The 23025-nt window shown below is 41.9% G+C and overlaps 1 protein-coding gene across 1 annotated transcript in view; it reads left to right on the top strand.

The window, feature by feature from the left end:
* The first annotated feature begins 2118 nt into the window (after positions 1-2118).
* BAZ1A (bromodomain adjacent to zinc finger domain 1A) overlaps positions 2119-23025 on the top strand; it is a 65504-nt gene continuing 44597 nt past the window's right edge. The window contains exons 1-3 of the mRNA XM_082484883.1: positions 2119-2268; positions 9547-9825; positions 21591-21734. Of these exons, the coding sequence (XP_082341009.1) occupies positions 2156-2268; positions 9547-9825; positions 21591-21734 (536 nt within the window). The 5' untranslated portion in view covers positions 2119-2155. The remainder of the gene's footprint in view (positions 2269-9546; positions 9826-21590; positions 21735-23025) is intronic.

The following is a 23025-nucleotide window of genomic DNA, read 5'->3' as shown; positions in this document are numbered from 1 at the left end:
TTGTTGGTAGCTCAAGCTTCATATTTTGTAAACTTCATGAGCAGAAGCGAGCATGAACATTTCTCACTGCTTTTGATTAAAAACTGGTCACTTTTTAAATAAAGTAATTCGTGGGTTGGATGTAAACATTCTTTTAGGTTTTAGTCACTCAGGCTACAGCAGTGCGGATCGCTGCCTTTACTTGCAGAGGTAAAGAAAATAACCTATGCACAGGTGCAGGGAACAGCACGGGACCTTTATTTGCAGGAACAGCATTTTGAGTTGTAAACTTAAACTATTTAAGTATCAGCCTTCAGTTATTATTCACCTCAGTAGTTCTATGGAGTTTCTACAATTATTCCGTAGATTTTTCATACGAGTGCTGGACCTTGCGATGATGAACTAGAATGGATGTGGACTTTCTTCTGGGGTTTTATGTCTTCAAGCTGGCTAGCACTCTTAAGAACACCATTAAATTAACACCCTGGTTGTAATTAGCAATGGCAGTGAAAATGCATTATTAAAGAAAAAATAAGGTGAAAAATTAATACACTAGTAAAACCGTGTAGTGATATTTTCAGTGAACTGGGGGGGGGGGGGGGGGGGAGCGTTAAGGGGCCCATGTGCGACTAATTCTTACGCTCATCTTACTTATAGGTACTCTCAGCAAAATATATCGGTCTGCCCCGTAGGCTCGCATAGCTGTATACTCCTCGGCTTTTGGGCTGTCACCGAGAGAGAGAAAAGTCTCCCGAATCGCCCTGTCAAAACGCCGAAACCGCTGTGGGTCAGCCGAAGGGAACAGCCCGCCGGGCGACGCAGGTACTGGGGGCAGTGGGTCTCTCCGGGCACCCAGCGGCTGGCGCTCCGGGCGGCTCGGCGGCTCCTCGGCGCCGGTTTCGGCAGCGCCGGTAACGCCGGTGGCAGGAGGCGCGGGCGGGCAGCGCCGCACGCCGCAGGCTCGGCCGCCCCTCCGTGCCGTGCTGTACCGTACCGCACCGCACCGCACCGCACGCAGCTCGGCCCGGCAAGAGCCGCCTTCCCCCCCCCGCGGTCAGCCGGCCTGGGCCCACACCACCCCCCCCGCACCGGAGATCTCCGGCTGATAATTCAAAAATGGAGGATGCGCCCTCTCAGCCATTAATTAATAATGTAGCTCGCTGTCTTCCTGTGTGACACACGCTGGAAGGCACCGAGCGGCCAATAAAGATGTAGGGGAGAGCAGGGGAAGGCTCCTCCCCGCAGCTCTTCCTGATTGAGGGCTTGAAGAAGTAGATCAAAAACTTCCCAGGAGCCGGGGGGGGGCAGAGGAAAGGGGAGATAAACGCGCCGAGGGGGGAGCCGCGCTTCGCACCGGCCGAGCAGCCAGGGCAGCCTGCGGCCGCACCAGGTGGGCAGGAGGGGAGGGAGCCCCCCGGAACCCCCCGGAGCGGCAGGCCGGAGGGAGGGAGAGACGGGCGGGCGGACGGGCGGGCGGGCAGCCCCCAGCGCCGCGGCCCCGCTGTGCGGCGGCGGCGGCCGGGGCGAGGCTGGGGAAAGGCGAGGACCCCCATTAAGGCAGCGTCCCGGCAGGAAGGGAAGGAGGGAGATAAGTGGTCGGCGCTGCCCCTCCTGGGTGTTTGCTTTGCGGGAAGGAGGAGGAGGAGGAGGCGGGGGAGTGCAAGTCGGTGTCCGGCCCGGCGTGTGTGGGTCAGAGGCGGGGGAAAAGGGGGGGTGACCCGAGGAGCCGGAGGAGACAAAGCGCGGCGGCGGCGGTCGGGGTATCCCCGAGCCGAGCACGTTGCGCGGCCGGGGCGGGGGGCGCCGCCTCCGCCCGCCGCTCGGCGTCATGGCCCCATTGTGAGGCAGAGGGAGGCGGAGGCGGGAGGAAGGATCCGCCGCCCGCTCCGCGCGCAGTCCCAGGCAGGCAGCGGCGTGTCAGGCACACAAAAGGCCGCCGCCGCCGCCGGCGCTTTCTCCCGCTCCTTCGCCGGCTCCCCCGGGGGGAGGGACGCGCCGGGCCCGCTCCCTCCTCCCCGGGCCGGGGGGTCTCGGCTGCCCGCACTCGCTCCCTCACTCCCTCCATCCGTTTTTTTTTTTATTTTTTTAATTTTGTTGTTATTCTGTTATTCTTCCCCCCCCCCCCCCCCCCGCTTGAAGCGGGTCCCGGGGCAGGAAGAGAGCGCGGAGCGGGGCGATGCCGCTGCTGCACCGAAAGCCCTTCGTGAGGGAGAAGCCCCCCGCCGACCTTCGGCCGGACGAGCGCGTTTTCTACTGCAGGGTCACTAACGAGATCTTCAGGGACTACGAGTAAGAGACAACCCCCCGCCTCTGCGTTCGCGTCTCCCTGTTCCTCCGTGTGTCCGTCCTGTTCCGTCCGTCCGTCCGTCCTCGGGCGAGAGCCGGGAGCGGTTGAACCCCCCGAACGGCTGACACCTGGGCGGGCGGGGAGGGGATTCCCCGGCAGCGCCGCGGGGAGCCCTGCCACGGGGAGGGGGGGGAACGGCTGGCGCCGGGCCCGTGCCCTCCCGACGGGGGGGTAGGGGGAGAGGGCGGATCTCTCGCCCGGGGCAGGGGGAATCCCTGCCCCTCCTCGGCGGGCGTATCCCGCGGCCCCCTCCCCTTCGCGGGGAAGGAGGGGAGCCGGCTCTTTCCTCACGCCTTCCGCCGTGTCGCCCTCGGCCTTGTCCCCCCTCTTCCCCCCCCCCGTGTCCCCGCCGGGGAAGTGAAAGTTACGCGTGTGGGAGGCGGCGGGCGATAACGAGCGCCTGCCGGGCCCGGGCTTACCCCCCCCCCCTTCACCCCCGCCGGCAGCCGCGTGTCGGCGGCGGACGGCGCTAGGCCGCCCCACGGAAGGGGCCGCACCGGGCCCGGGTTCAGCCGGGGCAGCGGGGGCTGCCCGCCCGGCATGTGCCGCCCGCCCTATTGTTGTGGTAGCTGGGGGGGGGAGGTTGCTGCCGCCTGCGGAACCCACCGGGTCCGGCTCCCCGGCCGGTTCCCGCCGCGGTTAACCCCTTGTTGGCGGCCATCCGGCGGGGCCGGGGTGTCGGAGCCGCCGCGCCCGCCCAGGGCCGCGCTCGCCCCGCCTCCGCGGGGGAACCGCCGGCTGACCCGGTTGGAAATGGCCGGCGGGCCCGGGCGGGGGGTAAGGCGGCCCGGGCCGCGGGGATGGCCGCACCTGTCCGGCGGGACGCGGGGCCCTTCCCGGCCGGCGGCGGAGCCCGGCCTGAAACCGAGCGGGCACACCTGTCCCCTCCGGATCGCTCTTCCTAGCCAAGGTTTTCCGTTCCATTCCCCCCCCCCCCCCCTTCCTTTTTTGTTTCCCTCTTTCCTTTTTTTTTTTTTTCCCTTCTCTTTTCCCTTCCCCGTGTGTAAAAAAAAAACCGATGGGAATTGTGAAATCGTCGTTAACCGTTGAAGGCATAATTGCACGGGTAGTCCCGAACTCGCTGCCGCTTTTATCGCTTGTAAGAACAATGGACAGAAAGTATGAAACGAGACGTTTTTCAAAAAGCTGATAAATGTATGTGTTTTCACCCCCGGTCTGATCCAGCGCCATCCCCGCCTACAAAAAGGCCCCCGCATCCAAACTCTCTTTTTTTCCTGTTTTTTTTTCTTTTTTTTTTTTCTTAAGACGTGCAGACAAATGAGATTAAATCTGAAATACTTCTCATTTGTAGTGTATGAAATTAGAGCACACCTAAATCTTTTTCGTGTTTAGACTTGTTTTTCTTGCTTAAATACACTTCACCTAATAAAATTTTAAAGAAGTTGAATTAGGTAACTTTGGAGGGTAATGCCTTACTGTTTCCTGGACAATATACTCTGGGGGGAAGAGGGGGTGTTGAATATTTTGTTGGAAGCTTTGTAAGGAATGTTTTCGTTATAGGGCGTATGAGAACCTAACGAGCAAGAGCTGACAGCCTCCTGTTTCTGTAGGAATTAAGTCCCCCTCCCCCAGCTCCCAATATTTTGAAAGCTGCTTTTCTGGTTACAATTATTATTATCACGTAATTAGATGACTCTCAAGTATTTGTTGACACTGCACTGAAATACGTTTCAGGTACATGTAGTTTTGCTAAAATGTCAGCATGAAGTGTGTCCTTTTAAAACATCTTGCTTCTCTCAGAGGGTTTGGTGACTATTTTAAGTACTCTGACAGGCTTATTTACACTGCAAGGATGTTGTCACTAAGAAAAAATATGAAAGACCAAATTCCATATTTAACCAAAGTTCACAAATTAAGGGATAAATTTAGACACAGGCGATCCCTAGAAATGTCAGTGGGTGTTTAGCTCGGAGGTCAGGACTTAGAATATGGACAACTCTGCAGAAAACTCTGCTATGCTTGGTTTTTGTGTATGTGGGGTGGGCTTGTTTTTGGTGTGGGGTTTGTTTGGTTGTTTTTTTTTTTTTTTTTTCCTAATTATCTTGTAGCCTTTTTTGTGTTAGGTTGGGTTAAATTGGTGCTTTGGATTGAAAAGTTTAGTATTTTTTACTCTGCACAGTGTCCTGGCACAGATGAGTAAGTTTAGATTAATGTTAGTTGTTTGTGGCATAATCTACTGGAGAACACAGGGTCATCTTTCAGCAAGTTTTAAAGATGCTGATCCTTGTCTCTGCTGGTTGCAAAGTGATGCTTCAAATAGCTAATGCCTCCTGAAAACAACATTTCCCGTTTCTTTGCCTAAGCAAGGGCAATTAGATTAATAAGGATCGGGAGGGACCACTTCTTAAAAATTATATTGGCTATTGCATGAAGGAAAACCATTGTCTAAGTCAGGCATCTCTGAATCTACTTTTGCAATAGCAACTTGAATTTTTTGAGGGGAGAGTTTAAAAATTATGGAGCCTGATGAGATCAGGCAGGCTGTATAGATACATATGGTAACCTGAAAACCTGAATTCACCCCCTTTCTCAACTATATAAAGGCTTTCAATTACTACAAATGGTTAACACTTAAGTTGTTTTCTTGTTTGTTTTTTTGTTGGTGGTGTGTATTTTGTTGGGTTTTTTTGTTTGTTTTGTTTTTGTGTTTTTGTTTTGTTTTACAGAGCACAAACAGTGTTGAAAAGCTTCTTTCAAGCCAATGCCAGCTTTAGTAGAGATGGCTACAAATCATACATTAGTATTACTCTTCTCTATATAAGAAATCATTATGCTAATGAGAGGAGAATTTGGCAAGACTAGTATTTTGTAAAGTGACTTTCACGTTAAGAATGTATTTCCTTTTCAATCTGAAATACCATTGCCTAATTTTGTAACCCTTTAAGAGGGGGTGCAGTTAGGTGGCAGTGTTCGATTGTATTTATCAGGAGTTACTGGAACTGGGGGAACTGATGTTCTTCGTGCTCAGTTGTAGCCCTGGTTGGAGGGACAGACCCACAAAAGAATCTCTGTAGCTGTAGGAGTAGCTGGAAAAGCAAGTATGAGATGCATGAGAAACACATTAAACCAGTGGGGTGTTACCACCAGTCTTTGACACCTTGTCTGTGAAAGTTAATAGCTGATACAGATGTGTGGTGAAAGCCACTATTAAAGTATGGGAAGTCTTGCTTGTGAAGACAGCCTGAAAAAGAAAACTATGAGTAATATAGATACAGTCGTAGGAATGTTCCTCGTTCTAAAAACATGGAGGGGGAAGAGGAGCTTTGCATCTTCAAAACTTACTGAAACTTGTTTATAGATTGGCCTGTGGAATTCTTGGTTACAGTCAGAGAGAGATCTGTTCAAGAGGCGTTTTAAAGTGTCCTTAGTTAAATTAGGTAGTTTTTTCTGTTTTGTTGAAGAGAAACTTGTAAACTTGAAATATATTCCTTAATTCATAATTAACCTGTAAATATTAAGGAATAAGTATCTCTTTGTAGAGCTTGTTTGTTTGTTTCTTTTGTGCGTTATTTTGTAATGTGCATTATTGACTACTTTTGGAGACAACACAGTGTACAAGAACACTTCTGTGATCCAGAATGGCAGAGTTTGTCTTCTGTGATTGCCCTCCTATCACAGGCTAAATAGATTATGTATTAGAGGCTCATAGGGGCTTCAGAATTAAAAATAACAATTATTACAAATTAGCCATTCCATATATTTTTTCCTGCTTCTTCCTCTCCCTTAAATCTCACTTACTTAATATGACTTTCTCATGTTTTACATTCTCCAATATATAATTTTTCTGTTTAAAAAAAAAGATACCCCCCAACTTGTTTTTAATATAGGCTAAGAAAATGAATGAAAGTAAATGGTTTGAACCAAACATGTTCTTGAAATACACTAAAAATACAGTAGATTTTGGACTAAATGGGAATACTTTGTTAGTTCAAGCAAAAGACATCTAATTTCTAGGCTGGATTTTTATATCCATTGCAAGTGCAGTCAGCACAGAGATTGTATGTAATTTATTTCTAGCTTCTGTTAATGAACTGCCTCTGATCAGCTACCTACCAAGTAAAGTATTATTTGCTGATAACTTTGCTGTTTTTCTTACCTTGCATGGAAAACTAACTATATAATGTAAATAGGGAAGAAAAAAAAAAGACATCCAGCTGAGAAGTCAGCATTGATTACTACTGCAAAAACAACTCAGTTTTTAGTCCCTTCTCGCAGGCATGTGGGACCATGCAAGTGAGCTTTGTGGATGTGTTTTGTGTGAACTTCCTTCTCCATGTTGTCAAGAGTTAGAGACACCTTGAACCAGCAAGGAAGCCCCAAAGACTGTAATACCCTTGATAAAGATGTAGATGAGCCTTCAGATGTGATGTAGCAGCGGATGCACTTGTGAATTTAAGTTGAATGTGGAATATGATGAAGTGCATTATTACTCTTTAAGTAAAGAGAAAGGGTATCGCTGCTGCTACCGTTCTCTTGGTTTGGTAGCTGTTGTGTCTGTTCCTTGTAAATCTCTTTGTGCACCAGACAGGGACGGAAAGAGCACTACAAGTAACATCTATTGCTATACTGTTAGGATTTTGTTTTGTCCTCTGTCTTGAACCAAGTTTAAGTGAGATCACTAAAACATTGCAATAAAACTGTGTTAACAGACTAAGCCACAGATGGTTTTGATGTGCTACAGGTAATGACTGGCAAAAGACAAATAATGCTTTCAAAAGCAAATGTAACTTTTTCACACAATTTTTTTTTTTTTTACTTCCCTGTAATTTGGGGCGGGGGGAGGAATGGTCCACACAAAACAAAAGAGGAAATGAAGGAGAATGAAACTAGATACACAAACTACTCCTGTATGCAAATGGCAAAAAAATGTTTTCCTCAGATATGTTTCAGTTAAAGTAATCTTAGAATTTTCCACTTGTAATAATCATGGATTAAAAACTTTGAGGGGTTTGTTGGTTTGGGTTTTGGTTGGTTCTTTTTTTTTTAAGTCTTTTTTTCCTGTAAGTTCAATGCTGCTGCTTTAAATAGCATGACTGCCCGGTGTCCCCTCACAAAGAATAACAGCAGCTCTTAAAGGGACACTGTCAGCGTCAAGCTCAGAGCCTCCCTCCCTCCCTCCCTCTCTCTCTTCTCCCCCCCCCCCCTTTTTTTTTTTCTTTCCCCCTTCCATAATTTTTGAAACTTATGGTCTTATACATTTTTTAATAACTCTTTGGGTGGTTTTCTCTATCCTTAATGATAATTATCAAGAACCTCTCTGGTAAGTGAGACACAAAAATATATGTAGAGACACACAGCTGCATGAAGATTTGAGTAAATGTTTCTTTATCCATTGAAGTCAGTAAGACTACTAAAATTATTGTGACTCTAATACAGAAGTATTGAAATGTAGGGCAGGAAGAGACCTGAAGAGGTTATGTTTTATGTATTCCATCACCTTGGCAAAAAAAAAAAAAAGTATTTTTGTGTAACGTTCTTTAAAATGCTTAAGTAACTACTCTACACCTTAAAGATACAGATTCACTATGGTTGACAGCAAAAAAAGAATATTCTGTCCTATGCACAGAGAATGACTGACAGCCATCCGTTTTTCATATATCGAAGAATAATTTCTCTCATTCTCTCCCCTTTGTTCTTCTCCTTTTCTCATTTAGAGTAAGCAAACCCAAATTATTCCTTATTACTTATGAGTGTTAGACCCATGTACTGTCAAATATAGTAAGAGAAGCAGGTGATAAAATCTAAGATTTTGTAGCTATTAAGTATTATTCAGATAATATATCTCTTCTGTCCTTTTCTCTTTCTCGCAGCTGATGTTCTTCCTAAAGCATCTTTCTCTCACTCGGAGAAATCCTGTGCTCATGCAGAAAGGATTATCTAAGCCAGGACCCTCCATTGTTCTCAATCAGGAATTTCCATTTTCATTTACGAAATGTTATGGTTCATCTGTCCATCTGCAGTGAACATTGTCATCTGCATCAGTTAGGCTGGTGCACGTTTGCCAGCGTGAGTGTACAGGGAGCCTGCAAAAAAAAAAACCCTCCAAGTGTGAACTGTCCAATTCTTTAACCCCATTACCAGAAATGATTTGAACAGTTCTACCCTTTTAAAAATGGGAATGCTGTGCAGCATATTTTTTTTTTAAAGGAATGAAACTTCAGTATAGGTATCTCGTGTAGCCTGCAGTGTTCTGAAAGTACTGTGTCTGCCTTGAAATAGCTATGTTGAACCGATACAAAGCAAAACAAAACTCAGTTTGTCATGTTGTGTGTTGCATACTTACCAATACTAGTCTGTTAAGATTTTTGAAGGAAGGCAAATAAAAATGGTTGTCTGAACTGGGACATATTGAAAGATTGCTCTGCTCTCCGATCACTAATCCATAGTATCTGATATGTTCTACCATGGTTTTGTGAATAGCTACATTATCTACTTCATCTAGAAAGTGTTTTAACAAAGCAATGTTTTCCTGAAACCTGTCAAAAATTGACAGGTATTGGCTAATGAAAGCTCTTCTTTCTTGATTCCAGTGTAATAACTAGTAATTAAGCAATAACAACAATGTAATTTTAGCTTTAATTGGAAATATAGGGAAGGAGAATCAATATTTGCTAATGGAGAAAGGGAGGAGAAGAATCTGTAATAAAAAATAGTTTAATGCTTTTTCTAAGAGCAATGCAAACAGTGAAGGAATAAGAACTATTTGGAGAACTACTTGACATTAATTTTTTTACCTCTCCCATCTTTTCATTTGGCAGCTAGGGCATTCAAAATCTGAAACTTAATCAAGTTTCAACATGTTTCTGTGATCTTAAGGTTATTTTATGTTTGTACAGTTTTAGACCCTCCTTGTGCAAATATTTGTGGAAATGTGGGGGATGTGAGGAGGACATCACACCTGTTAAACTCAGTGTGATTATGCTTATGTATAAGGCTTCTTGTACATGAATATTTGTTTGCAGCACTTCTAGGTCTTGATGTTGTTACTGTAGTGAGAGGCGGCACTGGTTTTACAATAGCTATGGCTAAAAAGTGGTAAATAACCCTTGATTATCTACAACCTGTACGGGAGTAGAGCTGCCTCTACATTTCAGGCTAGTAGAAGAAATTTGCTGCTGTATTAATTGTGAGCAAACTGAAAATGTTAGTCAGAACTCAACCGTTTCCTTTCTCTCTTCCCCCACCCTCTTTCTTTTCAGTGATTTTTTTGAACGCACCATTCTGTGCAACAGCCTTGTGTGGAGCTGTGCTGTCACAGGTAAACCAGGACTCACATATCAGGAAGCACTGGAATCGGAGAAGAAAGCCAGACATAATCTTCAAAGTTTTCCAGAGGCACTCATCATTCCAGTTCTCTACTTGGCCACCCTTACCCATCGTTCCCGACTTCATGAGATCTGTGATGAAATCTTTGCTTATGTCAAGGATCGGTATTTTGTTGGTGAAACAGTGGAAGTAGTTAGAAATAATGGTGCAAGGTAAGTATATTCAAAAATAAATGCGTATTTCTTTTTGTTTGGTATGGGTGTTTCTTGTGTGTACTTCTCTTAAACCAAATATCGGGATAATAAACTCCTTCAAGCACGCCAGAAGTGAGGTGTGATGCTCGAACAAGTGATACTGTTAACTGCTCCTGCTTGCTTTCATTAGGAGTAGGATTGTATTGCTGTGTTTGGTATCTCTTTCCTTAGTTTAGAGCAGCTGTGGAGACAGGATATCTCTCTCAAGTCTTTACACAGCAGTTTTTCAGTCAGAGTGGTGGATTTGCAAAGGAATGTCAGTCCCCTGGTATATTTCTGTGAGAAAGGTGGGTTGTTTGTGGAATGAGATTTCATAGAATCACAAACTGATTTGTGTACTCAGAATGGCCAAACTATAGAAAGCTTAAAAAATTGATGAGGGTTGGATTTTTGTTTTTTATAGTGACGAAAATTGTGAGTGCATTCTCAGAGAAGCTTGGAATTGTAAAGTGTTTGTAATAGGTGATTATTAGTTGTTACTAATTCACAAATAGGTGAATTTAGTGTGGGTTTTTTCCACTCATGCTTACTCTTATACTGATGTGTATATTGCAAGTCTTTTTATTGTTATCTTAGACTGATTAAAAAGTTGGAAAGCTTCAGATGCTTTCTAGTATCATTGGTACATTTTCTCTATAATATAAATAAGTTGTTCTACAGTACGTAGCTAGCTTCAGTCTGTCTTTAAGCAACTTCTGGGAGAGAAAAGGTCCACGTTTTGTCTAAATGAGTTTGCAATTTCACCTAACTGAGGTTTAAAATGGGAAAGATTTAAACATGCTCAACTTGGAAATCCCTGCAGAATGTGTGCTAAAGCCTTTGTGGGTTCAGCTGTTGCTGGTTGGGTTTTGTTGGTTGGTTGTGGGGTTGTTCTGTGTTGTTTTTTGTTGTTGTTGTGTTTTTTGTTTTTTTTTTTTTTTTTCCTCTCAGGAGGAAGGTGCCCTCTTACACTGCAGAGTAGACTGGGCACAACGTATTGGCTTCTGTGGGTAGCCTGAGGTCTCTGCGCATAATCTGGTGTATATTGGGTGATAGGAGTGGGCTGGTTCAAAATGGTAATCAGAGAATATAGTTATTCTGTATGGGTTTTTTAGTGGCTGATCCAGATGTTAAAGGCAAATTTTGTCCTACATCAGGAAGAAATATCTGTTGATGTGCTGTAGGAGATAAGTTGTAAGGAACTTTGTATAGGTATGTACATAAGATTGGTGCTTAATAGAAAAGCGTTCCATCTCTTCCCTGCTCTATTCATTTCAACTAGTCAAGTCCCAGCCTGCAAAGCCAGGACAAGATCCACCTTGGTAGACTTGTTGCTTTCTGAACAGAAAACCTATATCCAAAGTTTGTTTCTATCCTTCTCATCTTTATACTTGTCTAATGACTAAACCAATCTTACTATTAGTATTACCTTACATTCCTTTTACTTAGAGAATAAGGTATTTTCTTCTTTTTTTTTTTAAGCCAAAAACTTGATTATTATGAACTGTCAGTGTAGTTCAGCTGTTGGTTTTCATTTGCTCAATGAAATGCCTTTGTTTTCAATCTTTGAAGGTACTGTCAGTTTCCAAACGAATAGCAGAGAATGCTTCAGAAGAAGAAACTTTTTCCCCCAAGAACAACCCTTCTGTCATCTACTACTCTTCTAAACTGTTAGCTAAAATATTTATGCTTCTGTATCTTAGCTTTTCAAAGCTTAAATGAAAAGTAGGCTTATATGCAATAAACACAAGCCTCTTGTATCTTTGTCTCTTGAAATTCAGAATCCTTTTCACTTTTCATTTTAGAACATCATAAATCAGTTAAGTTTACTCTGACAAGATGGTTTCTACTTGCCATGTAAGCTGAATTCTGTTCAGATAAAATTGTGATGTGATTCTATCTCATGAAGATAGCTCTGTCTTTTTTTACCAGCCTTTAATTCAGTTGTCTTGGTTATTCAAAATTGAGTTGTGATACATATCTAGCAATTTTGTGTTCCACTTTCACAGATTGATATATTAATAGGATATAAGCTAAATTTCTTAAACCCTTGGGGTGTGCTATATAGTACTCAATCATCAGTATTTTGAAATAAAAATTTATTTCCATCAAAACTAACCTGCTAGAGGTTGTATGTTTTAAACTACATAAGTATAAATTTGTGTTTGGTAAAATGAAGCATGAAAAACTCACCTTAGCTGATTGTATGCCACCGATATTCTAGACAAATGTATAGCAGAGAGCTAGTTCAGACCTTTAATACTAAATCCGGGAAACAGTGCAAACAACATGGTAGTACAGAGGGATTTTTATGCTTAGAGATACATAATTAAAGAATACAAAGTGGGAGGAGGTGAGGCATAGTTATTCTTCTGCCCAATTAGCAGTTGACTTTGACCTATATTTTGAAGTACTACATTGGGGATTAAGTATACCATCTCATGTTACTTGTACATAACACTGGTGTTCAACAGTGCGATTTGCGCGTTTGTCATGTGCAGCTATGTGTTTGTGATCTTTTCTAGCAAAAATGGTCACAGTCCATCTATAGTGTAACAGCATCCTATGAGACCAATAGAGTTTGGCAGCTCATGAAAACCCAGTTGTGTTGTGGTGTTGTAAACTGTTCCACTGCATTTATGTATGAAGTTTTTTGCACATGTAATGTCAGCAGGATTGTTTGTTATCTGAGCTCCGTGAGTCGTTTAATGCGAAGCCTACAGCATAATGCATGTGTGACCAGGGATAAATAAAGGTTGCTCAAGAAATTTGAGTATTGATATTTTATAACTCCTAAATTTGCACATGTAGTATTCTTGTAGGATAGATTGCTTTGATGCAGCTTTCTAGATTTTTAACAAAGTAAATGGGAGGGAACCCAAACGCTAGAAGGGTTAGCATTTTGGCTTAATGTAAATGTTTTTACCATGAGCATATGAAATAGTCTGTAGTACTGTAAGCAATGGACAGGTGATGTGGAAAGAGTGTAAGAGGACAAGTGGTTTTTTTTTTGTGAGACTGTGGGTTCTTGTATCCAACCCGTTGTTCTGGTTGTTGCAGAAGCTGATGCCCCATTGCTTTTTCTGATCTTATGTCCTTATCAGGCTCTTCTGGTTTCTAGCCCTTTGTTGTGCTGCTTAGCTTTGAATTTGGCTGCTTCCGCCTTGTTGCTGAGGTCTGGTAGGAGGAACTCAGTGAGTTTGGGAGATATTCTGTCTTCCTGTTGTTTTGGCATGTCTGGCGTCTTAGCAGGCCTTATCAACCAGAAAGAAATTGCAGAGAAAGCCCCCCAGTCCTATGTTGTTCAGGCAGTCTCTGAAAATGATGCATGCAATTTAGTAATCTAGTAGAAGCAATGAGGAGATAATTCTGCTTGCCCTTTAACTCTTTCAGATGATGTATTGATTAATAACGGCAGCTTTTTTGGTTTGTATGTGTCCAGCTTTTCTGGCCAAACTGGGGCTGACTTTTCTCCAAAGTGGCAGCTGTGCTATGCTTTAAAACATGAGGTGCTTGGATTCCCAGTGAAAGAATTGTAGGAGTTGTGTAACAAAGTTTTCCTAGTACTACCTTAATAAAAGACAAAATTATTTGAAACATCGGTCAGAAACTTCATATAATATAGACAGAAAACTTAATATCAAATTAAGTTTAAGTTTCAGTTGCCAAGGAATTGAGAACAGCTGACACTATAACTACTGTTATTGAGAACGCCAAATTACTGTTTATGAAAGTAGTTTATTGGAAAAGGTATGAAAATTCTTCAATATTTTGTTTGGGGGAGGGGGAATTAGAGCAACATTTCATGTTAACCATGGTCAGTTAAGATGTATTACAAGCAGATAATGTTTTAGCTCACAGTTTATTGAAGCAGAGGAAAAAAAATTGACCACGTGACTGGAATTGCTTCCTCTATTTGCTCTTGAGAACTCCAAGTTTAAGATGCATACCATGCTAGTTGGCCTTTTGTTTTTCCACAAGGAATGGCATCTCTTGCAGTAACCTGTTCATTTGTTGCTGTCTTAGTACCCTGTTGTATTATTGGTACTTAAAACTTGTGAAACTGATTTTCACGATCTTGGCATCTGAAGTCAGTTACCTGAAAGTTGGAACTATGTGGTGTGGAAGCCCACTCTGAAATAACCTCAGCGAGTGCCTCACACACATTAAATAAAACCTACAACTGTGTAACTTGCTCAGCTGTAGGACCTGTTCCTTTCTTCTTGAGGTCAGGAGTGTGCTTTTTTAAAAAATTACTTTAGCTTGTCAGAGGAAAAACTATATATAAAGCATGTGTAAACAACCAGTTGTTATTTATCATCAGTGTTCTCAGACTGGATGCCATCACAAGAAATAATGGCTGCCTTTATTAGGGTATACAAGTGAGCAGGGTGATAATTAGTTAATTAATCTGTAAGCTGGCAGTCTGACTTGAGCAGTGAAGAGATCTAAGGTTTTAGGTTGGACAACTCTACTAGTTCTTCAGCTCTCCCTCCCCCGCCCTTAAAAATAGCTTATGTGACAGGAGAGTGGGGGACAACCAGTTGTTGTCCAACGATCCCTACAGAACTTAATTAAAAAAAACAGCCACCGTGTAGACTAAAATAGATAGCTTAAAGGTACTATATAAGAAGGAAGAAATCATACAGAACGTGGCAGATATGAAAAGGAATGGCTTTTTCATTGAATTTGACCACTAGATGACACCACTGCAAAAGAATACTTGCCTAATGTCTGTGAGCAGGCAACGCTGGAATGCTTTATGAGAACATAGTGTTTTTATAAAGAACCTACTTACAGAAGTAGTAGGTGAAGTTCTCTGCTAGGAAGATCGCTGCACGTGATCATGCATTGGGTATAGATTAACATCCTTTCTCTGCTTTGAGTGACCTGATGCTGACCATTTCCAAGCTGTAGGAAACCTAGGTAATCATGGAGCAACCTTGTCTGTAAGTGAAACTTCTTTTTTTAACTCATCGATTTTTTTTTTTTTTTTTTTTTTTTTTTTTTGCTAGCACCCCAGTGCTTTAGGACTGTTCATAGTGGATTAACCACTGCATTAGGCCCATTAAAAGATTTGCATACTGTTTTCATCTCTAAGTCTTAACTGGGGCACAGGAGGCTTGTTGCTGGCCATGACTATGCCTGGCTGATACAGAGTTGGGATGGTAGAAGATAATCCTTGTAAGAGAGAAGATTATAGCTAATTTTCCAACTTTTTCATTTAAATGGGCAACAAGCTATTACTTGCTTATATATATAGCTGTCTTCTGAGAACTAGGATAAGCTAATATAAGACCACTAGGTAGTAAAAGGCAAAGTGTCTTCCATGTTTAGACTTTAACAAGTTACAGTGAATTTAAATTATTTTCTGGTCCACCACCAAATTTTCCCCTTTGAAATGTAGTCTTCAAAGCTGTCTGGATGCAGAGGCACTGGAGCTAATGTCTACAGAATCAAAAAGTCATAGTGCGTTTGTAGTGGTAAGGATTAAGCATAAGTTCCTGTACGCAAAGGCAGTTTCCTACTTTATTTTGGAAGGTGAATTTGAATTCCAGTAGCAAAGTTAGTGTGGTGCTTATGAAACAGAATAGCTGACAGTACTGGAGAGCAGCTTACCTATTTCACAGAGCAAGTACAGTTTGCATTCTTCCAGCATTGCTGTTTAAGGACCAGTCAACTCCTGTCCTGGAAGAATCACGTTTAAGGAATTCACTTTCCACTGCCCTTAAGTCCTTTGGGATATAAATATATTTGTGTTTGTTGACTAATAAATATATTTGTATTTGACTAATGGAAGCTATGAGGTGGTATCTGGGAGAGAACCTGCAAGTCCTTTCTTAAAGATTGTTGAACAGCTGTTACAGCTATTTTTGGGCACTGTCAGTTTCTATTAGCTCTCACTGCTGTGCACACTCTACTTCTATAACTATAAAGGTATGTGTTTGGGGTTGGTTGTTTTATGATTTTTTGTGGTTTTTTTTTTTTTTAATCAGTACGATACTAAGAACAAAGGTCTGGGCAGTCAAAATGATGCATATACTGGTGTTACCGTCAATGCTGTCCTAATTCCACAGGAGACAGCCGATGAAGCTGCTGTATATATAAGATTCTCTTGTCCTAAGCAAAAGCATGGTTCTTGCTAGTTTCCTTGAAGCATACAATCTTACCTATAATGTGACAGACAAATGAAGATGCTAAAACTCAAAACCAGCAGCTCTTGCTGTACTTTAGGAAACCGTTAATGTGCATAAAACTTGTCTCCTTGTTGTGTTCTTTTGTTTTGTGTGTACATTAAACTGTACCAGTTAGCTTAGTAAAAGATGTCACTTATTCTTTCAGATCTTGCCTTGCTTTTATCTCTCTAATTACTTTCAAGTGTATGAGAACTGTTAGGACAAGGATATGAGTTACTGCACTTACCTGACATTTACTTCGTAAAAAACTTACTAAAAGCTGACAGCACAAAATAAGGCTATAGCTTTTTGGTACTTCTTGATACTTGCTACTATTGCTTCTTGTATTACTGACTCTTTGGGGGTTTTCTGTAGTCAAGTAACTTGACATACTATTAGAAAAGGTGTGCTTTTTAATTTTGGCATTAGAAAAACTTTGCTTTCATTTGGGTGTCTGTTTCAAAAAGTGAATTTCCTTTTGCTTCTGACTCACTGATCGTTGTTTTCTTTATATTAGACGTTGGCCTCAAAGTATTGCAATATTCCCCCACCACCCCATTTGAAACAGCCTTCTGCATCCAAGGGATGTCTTTTTGTCTGTTTATTGTAAAGCATACAGAGGCGCATTTATAACTCACCTGGGCCGTCAAGGGGTCTTGTTTGTTTGACCTGAAATGAGGACATAGCAGAGTGCCAGACTATTATTTATATTACAGTAGTTAGTGCCAGCCAGGTCAACAGCTGTTACACAGGATGCTCAGTTGATGGACAGTGAGAAGTGGTCTCTCTTCTCACAGCTTCCAACTCCAGCCTTTGTTGGATGTAAAGGCCTACTCAGCATTTGGGAAGAATTTCTCCGAGTTAAGTGAAAGTGCTGATAATTGCAGGCTTAAGGTTTTCCACTTAACATCCTGCGATGGCTTTTTTTGGCCTGTTACATAGTGGAGCGCAGCTTCGCTTTCCCCTCTTCATATTGTGTTCTTCTACTGCTTCAGCAGAAGTAGACAGAGATACCTCCTTGTCCCACAGCCCATAATAGTTTGTGTATGTACCTGTGAGTTGCTGAGCGGAATGAAAGAGCCACGTGGCAAGTAAGTTAAACTTACCCTTTGTGTTGGGTTTTCTTGAATCGCTCTCATCTTGGACTACTGGTCAGTTTGAAGCATGTACTGTGTCTTGCCCTTGTTAGATTTGTGGTTTCCCTGGAACAGACTGTCCTAGTGACCCAGTGTTTGTTTGCCTAGGTGTCATTTTTCAGTTAGGAAGGATAAACTACTGAAATCACTGAGCTACTTGAGAAATCATAGTGTCTTGGGGAGCCTATATGAGGGACGTCTTACTACTTCTTCTTCCTCCTCTGCTTTTGTCTGTGGCCAATATTTGCCTCTTCCACGTGCTCTAGTTCTCATCAGATCCTTCAGTGAGTTGCTTGAGGTAGCCGATAGGACAAAAACTTATCCAGCTCTTCACATTGGGTTAGTTTTGGGGTTTTTGTGTTTTGTGGTGTGGTTTGTTTTTTTTTTTTTTTTTTTTTTTTTGGTTAGGTAAGTGAATTCAATTTAATGGCAATCAATAAATGATATGGAGTGCCAGAGCTACAAAAAGCAAGCACTGCACCAACTATGTGGCTGGAAGGAGGAATGGCAAGGGAAGATTGAACTATTAAGTCATCTCTGCTTCCCGTGGAGCAGCAACCTGAGGCTGCAAGTGTAGCTTGCTTCTGTACAACTTCAGCCTGCTGCTTCCTGACTGTTCTTCTGGGATTGACAAGGTTCTGTCCTACCTTAAAAGTTTTCTGCTAGTTGTGTTAAGCTGCCTATGGCAGGGGGGTTGGAACTAGATGATCTTCAAGGTCCCTCCCAACCTAGACCATTCTATGATTCTACAATTCACAGCACAGCCCAGAATCATTCTTCTAGAGCAAGGCTGGTGGAGCTGGGTTTCCAGAGAAACTATATTCTGTGCCACAGTCTCCGTTTAGTGTCTCTTGCCCTTAGATTGCTGCAATCAGTTATGTTCTTTCACCTGTGCAGCTGACCAGCCCTACCTGAAATTCATGGAAATCAATGGAAGATGTCAATTTTTTTTCATCCGAGAGAGATGATGTGCACCGGTATTTTAAAAAAAATTATATTGGTGATATCTTCTCTGGCTTTGCGTTTGAAACTTTTGGGCTCCTGTGTTCTTCGCTTTCTTCAAAAAACAACAGATTTAATCGTATAGGCCAAGCACTTCTTGGAACCTTTCCCATAACATAAGAGGACCTCAAAGAACTTAGTTTCTGACCTCAGCAAAAAGTAAAGCTGTGAGCATAAACGCCATCCTTGGGATAGGTCAGAGGACCTGTACCCTGTTGTTGATAGCAGCCTGTAGTGCAGAAAGAAGTATGCAAAACTCTAGGAGTGCAGGGTAATCCTTTTGTAGGTTTACTGTTGTAGCTTTTGGCTGTCAGTGTCTGAGCTAGAGCTGCTGGGACTACTGTGAAAAGTTCATGATGGCTCTATTCTCAATTTATCTGATCCTTTTCTGAATACGTTTGAGATTAATTTAGTGTGGCTGTAAGCTTTTTCACAATGCTTATTGTTATTTGAAGAAATTGCTTCCTGACTGAGGGGATATTGGGGTACATATTGATTTACTGTAATGCTGCCTGCTGTCTTTTTAGATTGAGGTGCCCCCACTTCTTATTTTATGGGAGTGTGGTTTTACTTTGGCATAAGCTCTGTAAAGATCTTAAGGTATCCTTTTTAGAAGGTATTTCAAGTAATGTGCTTCATTTGAGTGTCTTGCTTCAGCTTTCAGCTCTGTTTTGTGTGCGTTATGATGTTAAATAAGTTGTAATAAGTGAACTCGGGGAACAATTCGGTTATTAAGAAAAGCAGACCTTCATTCGCACTTTCTGCAGAGTGCCTTTGCCTCTCTTAGCCCAGGGAATTGGCTGCTGCTAGCCATGACTTGATTGTAGCAAGGCTAAAAAAAGTCATAATTCGCAGATTATTATTTCTTTAATGCCAGAAGGAACGGTTGCATCACTTTCTTTAATTCCCTGTCTATCAGTAACCATTAAATTTCATTGGATTATGCTTTTATTGAGCCGGGAAATGTGTGTTTCACTTGAGTCCTTCCCTGAAGATTTCTGGTAATTACTTGAATGAAGGTGTAGAAGATGGAGAATCATTTGCTTTCTGTGATAACTTATTCCATTAGTCATTCTCCCTGTTTAATAATAAAAAGGAAAATAAAAAAAAAGCAGCTGTAAACTGTATTGGGGATTTTGCTACTTATTTATTCTATACACTTGATTAAGTAATTTCTGTTCTTACAGAAGGAAATGTGATACCCTGTAAATTACAGGGCTGTCCGGTGGATAAACAGGTAGAGTAAGTGTTGGTAAAATACTTGGTGACTAAATATTCAAGTCTTTTGAGCGGGAGGATTGATTCGTGTGTGTGTGTTTTACGCTCTTTGTCCTTTCATGGCATTGGGTAGCGTAGGTTGCGATTTAGCTTTCATGTGGCTCTTTTACTGTGATTGCAAATTTAGTGTATATGCACTCCCTCTAGTGGTCTTCAAATAGTAAACAAATTAGAAAAAGTGCCAGTAGCTCTAAGCATTGGTTCTTTTGATTATTTTCCATTAGAAATTAATTTAAAAGTGTTTTTCAAATTGAATTGAACTCTCTAGGAAATATACTTTATAATCTGAAACAGAAATAATTCTACTAGAAGTCTCTTTTTGAGCTGGTGACCTTTGTTGGATTTAAAAAACCAGCATAATATTACAAATTCTGCCATGCAGTCAGCTCCATATTATTCAGTATGAAGGGGACGCTTTGATGTTCCGAATATTGGAAAACTGAGATACTGTAATGACAGACTTCTCTCCTGGGACTCAGCCAGAGTCTGGTGCTGGGCCAGACCTTAATAAGCCTCGTTGGACTTGGACTTACTTTGTGAACAGCCACTAGGATCTGTCTCCATTATGTACTTGGGTGCTGTTGGTTCTTTACACAGAGTCTATTTAGGTTTATGCAGTTAATCAGCTTGTGCTCTGCTCGCTAGGGAAATGTGTCTTCCAGCCCCAGACCGGCCAGCATTGGAAATGGGACTAGCTGCATTGGAATGGCAGCGTGCCTGTGGGCAGCGAGTCCAGCAGGCTCAGGCTACCTCTGCTTGCAGGCAGCTCTGGTGTCCCCGTGGGCTAATTAAGCATATTGTCATCTTTAGGAATATATAAAGATGTTAATAGTTTGTATTTTTAAAATTATTCTTTTTTTTTTTTTTTTAAATAACATATCCCATTGGAGCATCCTGGAGCTTGTTCCCTGTTCGAGAGAGGCTGGGAAAGGACAGCTGCAGGCACTGTTGGCATTACTGATCCTAGCTAAATTCACAAGTGAATACGACCTAGGATATTTTAATGTTTTCAACTTTTCTGCCTCTGCCCCCCCCCCGTTTCTTTTTTTTTTTCTCTTCTTCCAATCCCTCAATGTGTGCAGATTTTGGATAGTACTGTTTGCTTGCAGAAAAAGGTGTTTAAGAAGTATTTTGACATTGTTTCCTTTTTGTCAGTGTTCAGCTCAGATAGAGGAACACTTAGAATTTGTCTGTCACAGATTTGTTTGAGATTTTTTTGTTTAACTTAGGTGTGATGCCACGCTAATTTAAGCCCTGTGCTTCATAGAGTCACCATTTTATTCACTTCAAGTGACAATTTGGTGTCCAGAGAAGAGAATTATTATGTGTTCTTTCTCCCCCCACCCTTTGAGCTTTTAGTGGTAGTATGTGGCAGCATCCATCGACTGCAATAGTTAATTTTCATGAAGTAGACAAGGCTTTGGGAGATTAAACTAAAAAATATGAACCATGGAGTTCCAGAAAGGGGTGAAAGTTGGTGGTTAAGAACCAGCTATAATACAGTTACCAAGCATGAAGTGTCGATTAATTATACTTTTTAATATGTAGTTAATTCTGCCTTTTATAACTAGCATTCAGGATGGCAAAGGGATAGACTTGTTTTGTCAATTGTGTGCATGCCAGATGGAGCCTTAATATGTGTCAGCAGATAAATGGGCCATTATTAAGATTAGATGCATAATGATCATTTCAGCCTTGTTTATTTAGGTCATCGACAGCAGTAGAAGATGATCTCTTATAAGTGAAAATACTTTGGGATCTGAAAATCTTTTGCTTTTCTTAGACTGCTATCAAAATAAATGTAAAAGATTTGGTGTGTAGTTTTAAAGTAATACATTAAGTTAACTTTTATTTTACTTAAGTGAGAACTGAAAAAAATTTACAACCCCAAATAATTCTACCAGTGACTTGATTTGTTATCCTGAATAATGAAGCTCATAGCTGTGTAAGCAGATGAATTTGTTTGTTTATTAGATGGAACTCATTAACATTACCTAGTATTTCGGTGCAAGACTATTAGGTATTTACTTATTTAGTATACAATACAATGTTCAATTGTATGTGTATTCTTAAAATAACATCTGCTACAACTTTAGACTCCTTGCACCAGTGAAAGACTTTGACGGTAACAAATGTCTGTGTTTTATTTCAGGTTGCAGTGTAAGATTTTGGAAGTCATAGCTCCAGCCCATCACAATGGAATGGCAAATGGCCACGCCAGCAGTGCTGATGGAGACACAATTGTCATCAGCGACAGTGACGACTCAGAAACGCACAATAGCTCAGCACAAAATGGGTAATGATACTTTCACAGTATAAAGCATTTGGGCTGGGTGGAAAGGAGACTAAAGCAGATGTGGCAGGGTCTGACCGAAACAAATTACTTGATCTGGATGGATTGTGAGTGTTCAGCCAGCTGAAGGTGACAAGCTGAATATTCACAGGTGCCAGTTATGCTATGTGTAATCCACCAGAGAACTGTGCATTATGAGAAATGGAGTACCTACAGAATTATCATTGTTAATGTGTTTGGAATTACCATCTTTCTGTTGAGAGACGGTGGAAGAGCTGCGTATGCCTGTCACTAGTTCTCTCTGTGCTGCAGAACCTGTGCTACTATAGCTGGGAAAATGCAGTCATGTTCTGCATTTCTAGAGGCTGGTACTACTTATGATATATTACTTCACTTCCATCATGGGGCTTGGAGTTGAGATCCTCTTATTATAAGAGGACGTGCTCTTACTGGAACTTTCTGAAAAGTCCTTCTAGAGACTTAATGTGTTTGTGTCCAAAATATAGAAAGGTACAAAGCTTTCTTTGTTGTGCATGTGTCCGTATAAATACATACTATGATATATATATATGTATATATTGTAGTTCATGGATTTGATTATGATTTTAGGTGCAGTGAAACAGTGCGTGTCTTGTCTTAAGGAACTGCCTATAGGCTGGAGTAGCTTAATAAGAGTAGCTTAAGAGAGCATCTTGACTATAATTGTGGTGTTTAATTTGGACCTTTACCGACCAGTAATTGAGCTTATGTATGCACCTTATCCTAGCAGTATAATGAGAAGAAAGGTTTCTGTGCTTCACGAGCACAATGTGGATGAAGGAAGAGGGTTTGAAGAGGGCCCCAATCTTGTATCCAGCAACATACAAGCTTTACATGAACTGTTATTGACTTTGAGATGTCATGTGGATGCAGAAGTTATTCTTGACTGCTGCATGAGGACTTCTGTGTCCTGACATGCATTGAATTACTAGGGTGGAACTTTTCACTTAGCTAAGAAAATAACATGGGATAAATAAAATTCTCTGCTGTCTCTTGAAGGCAGTGTCCAAGTTGCTCATGAAGAGGTCCTGCATCTTTGAGAAAATAAATGCATTTTCTGTGTTCCACAAGGCATATGGCATTTCAAAGGAGGTTATTCTTGGAATAATGCAAGTGTGCACAGAGCTGACTGTGGGATTGATCCCTTTATATTGCTGTCACTTCCATGCATGCTGACCTGGTAGTAAGACTGAGTCTTGCATTCCCAGTCTATGGTTCTCCCCAGCTGATTACTCACTGTGACAATGCAGAGAAG

This window comes from Vanellus vanellus, assembly GCF_965231255.1.
Source record: "Vanellus vanellus genome assembly, chromosome: 6".
Classification (NCBI taxonomy): domain Eukaryota; kingdom Metazoa; phylum Chordata; class Aves; order Charadriiformes; family Charadriidae; genus Vanellus; species Vanellus vanellus.
This window is presented reverse-complemented; position numbering and strand designations above follow the sequence as displayed.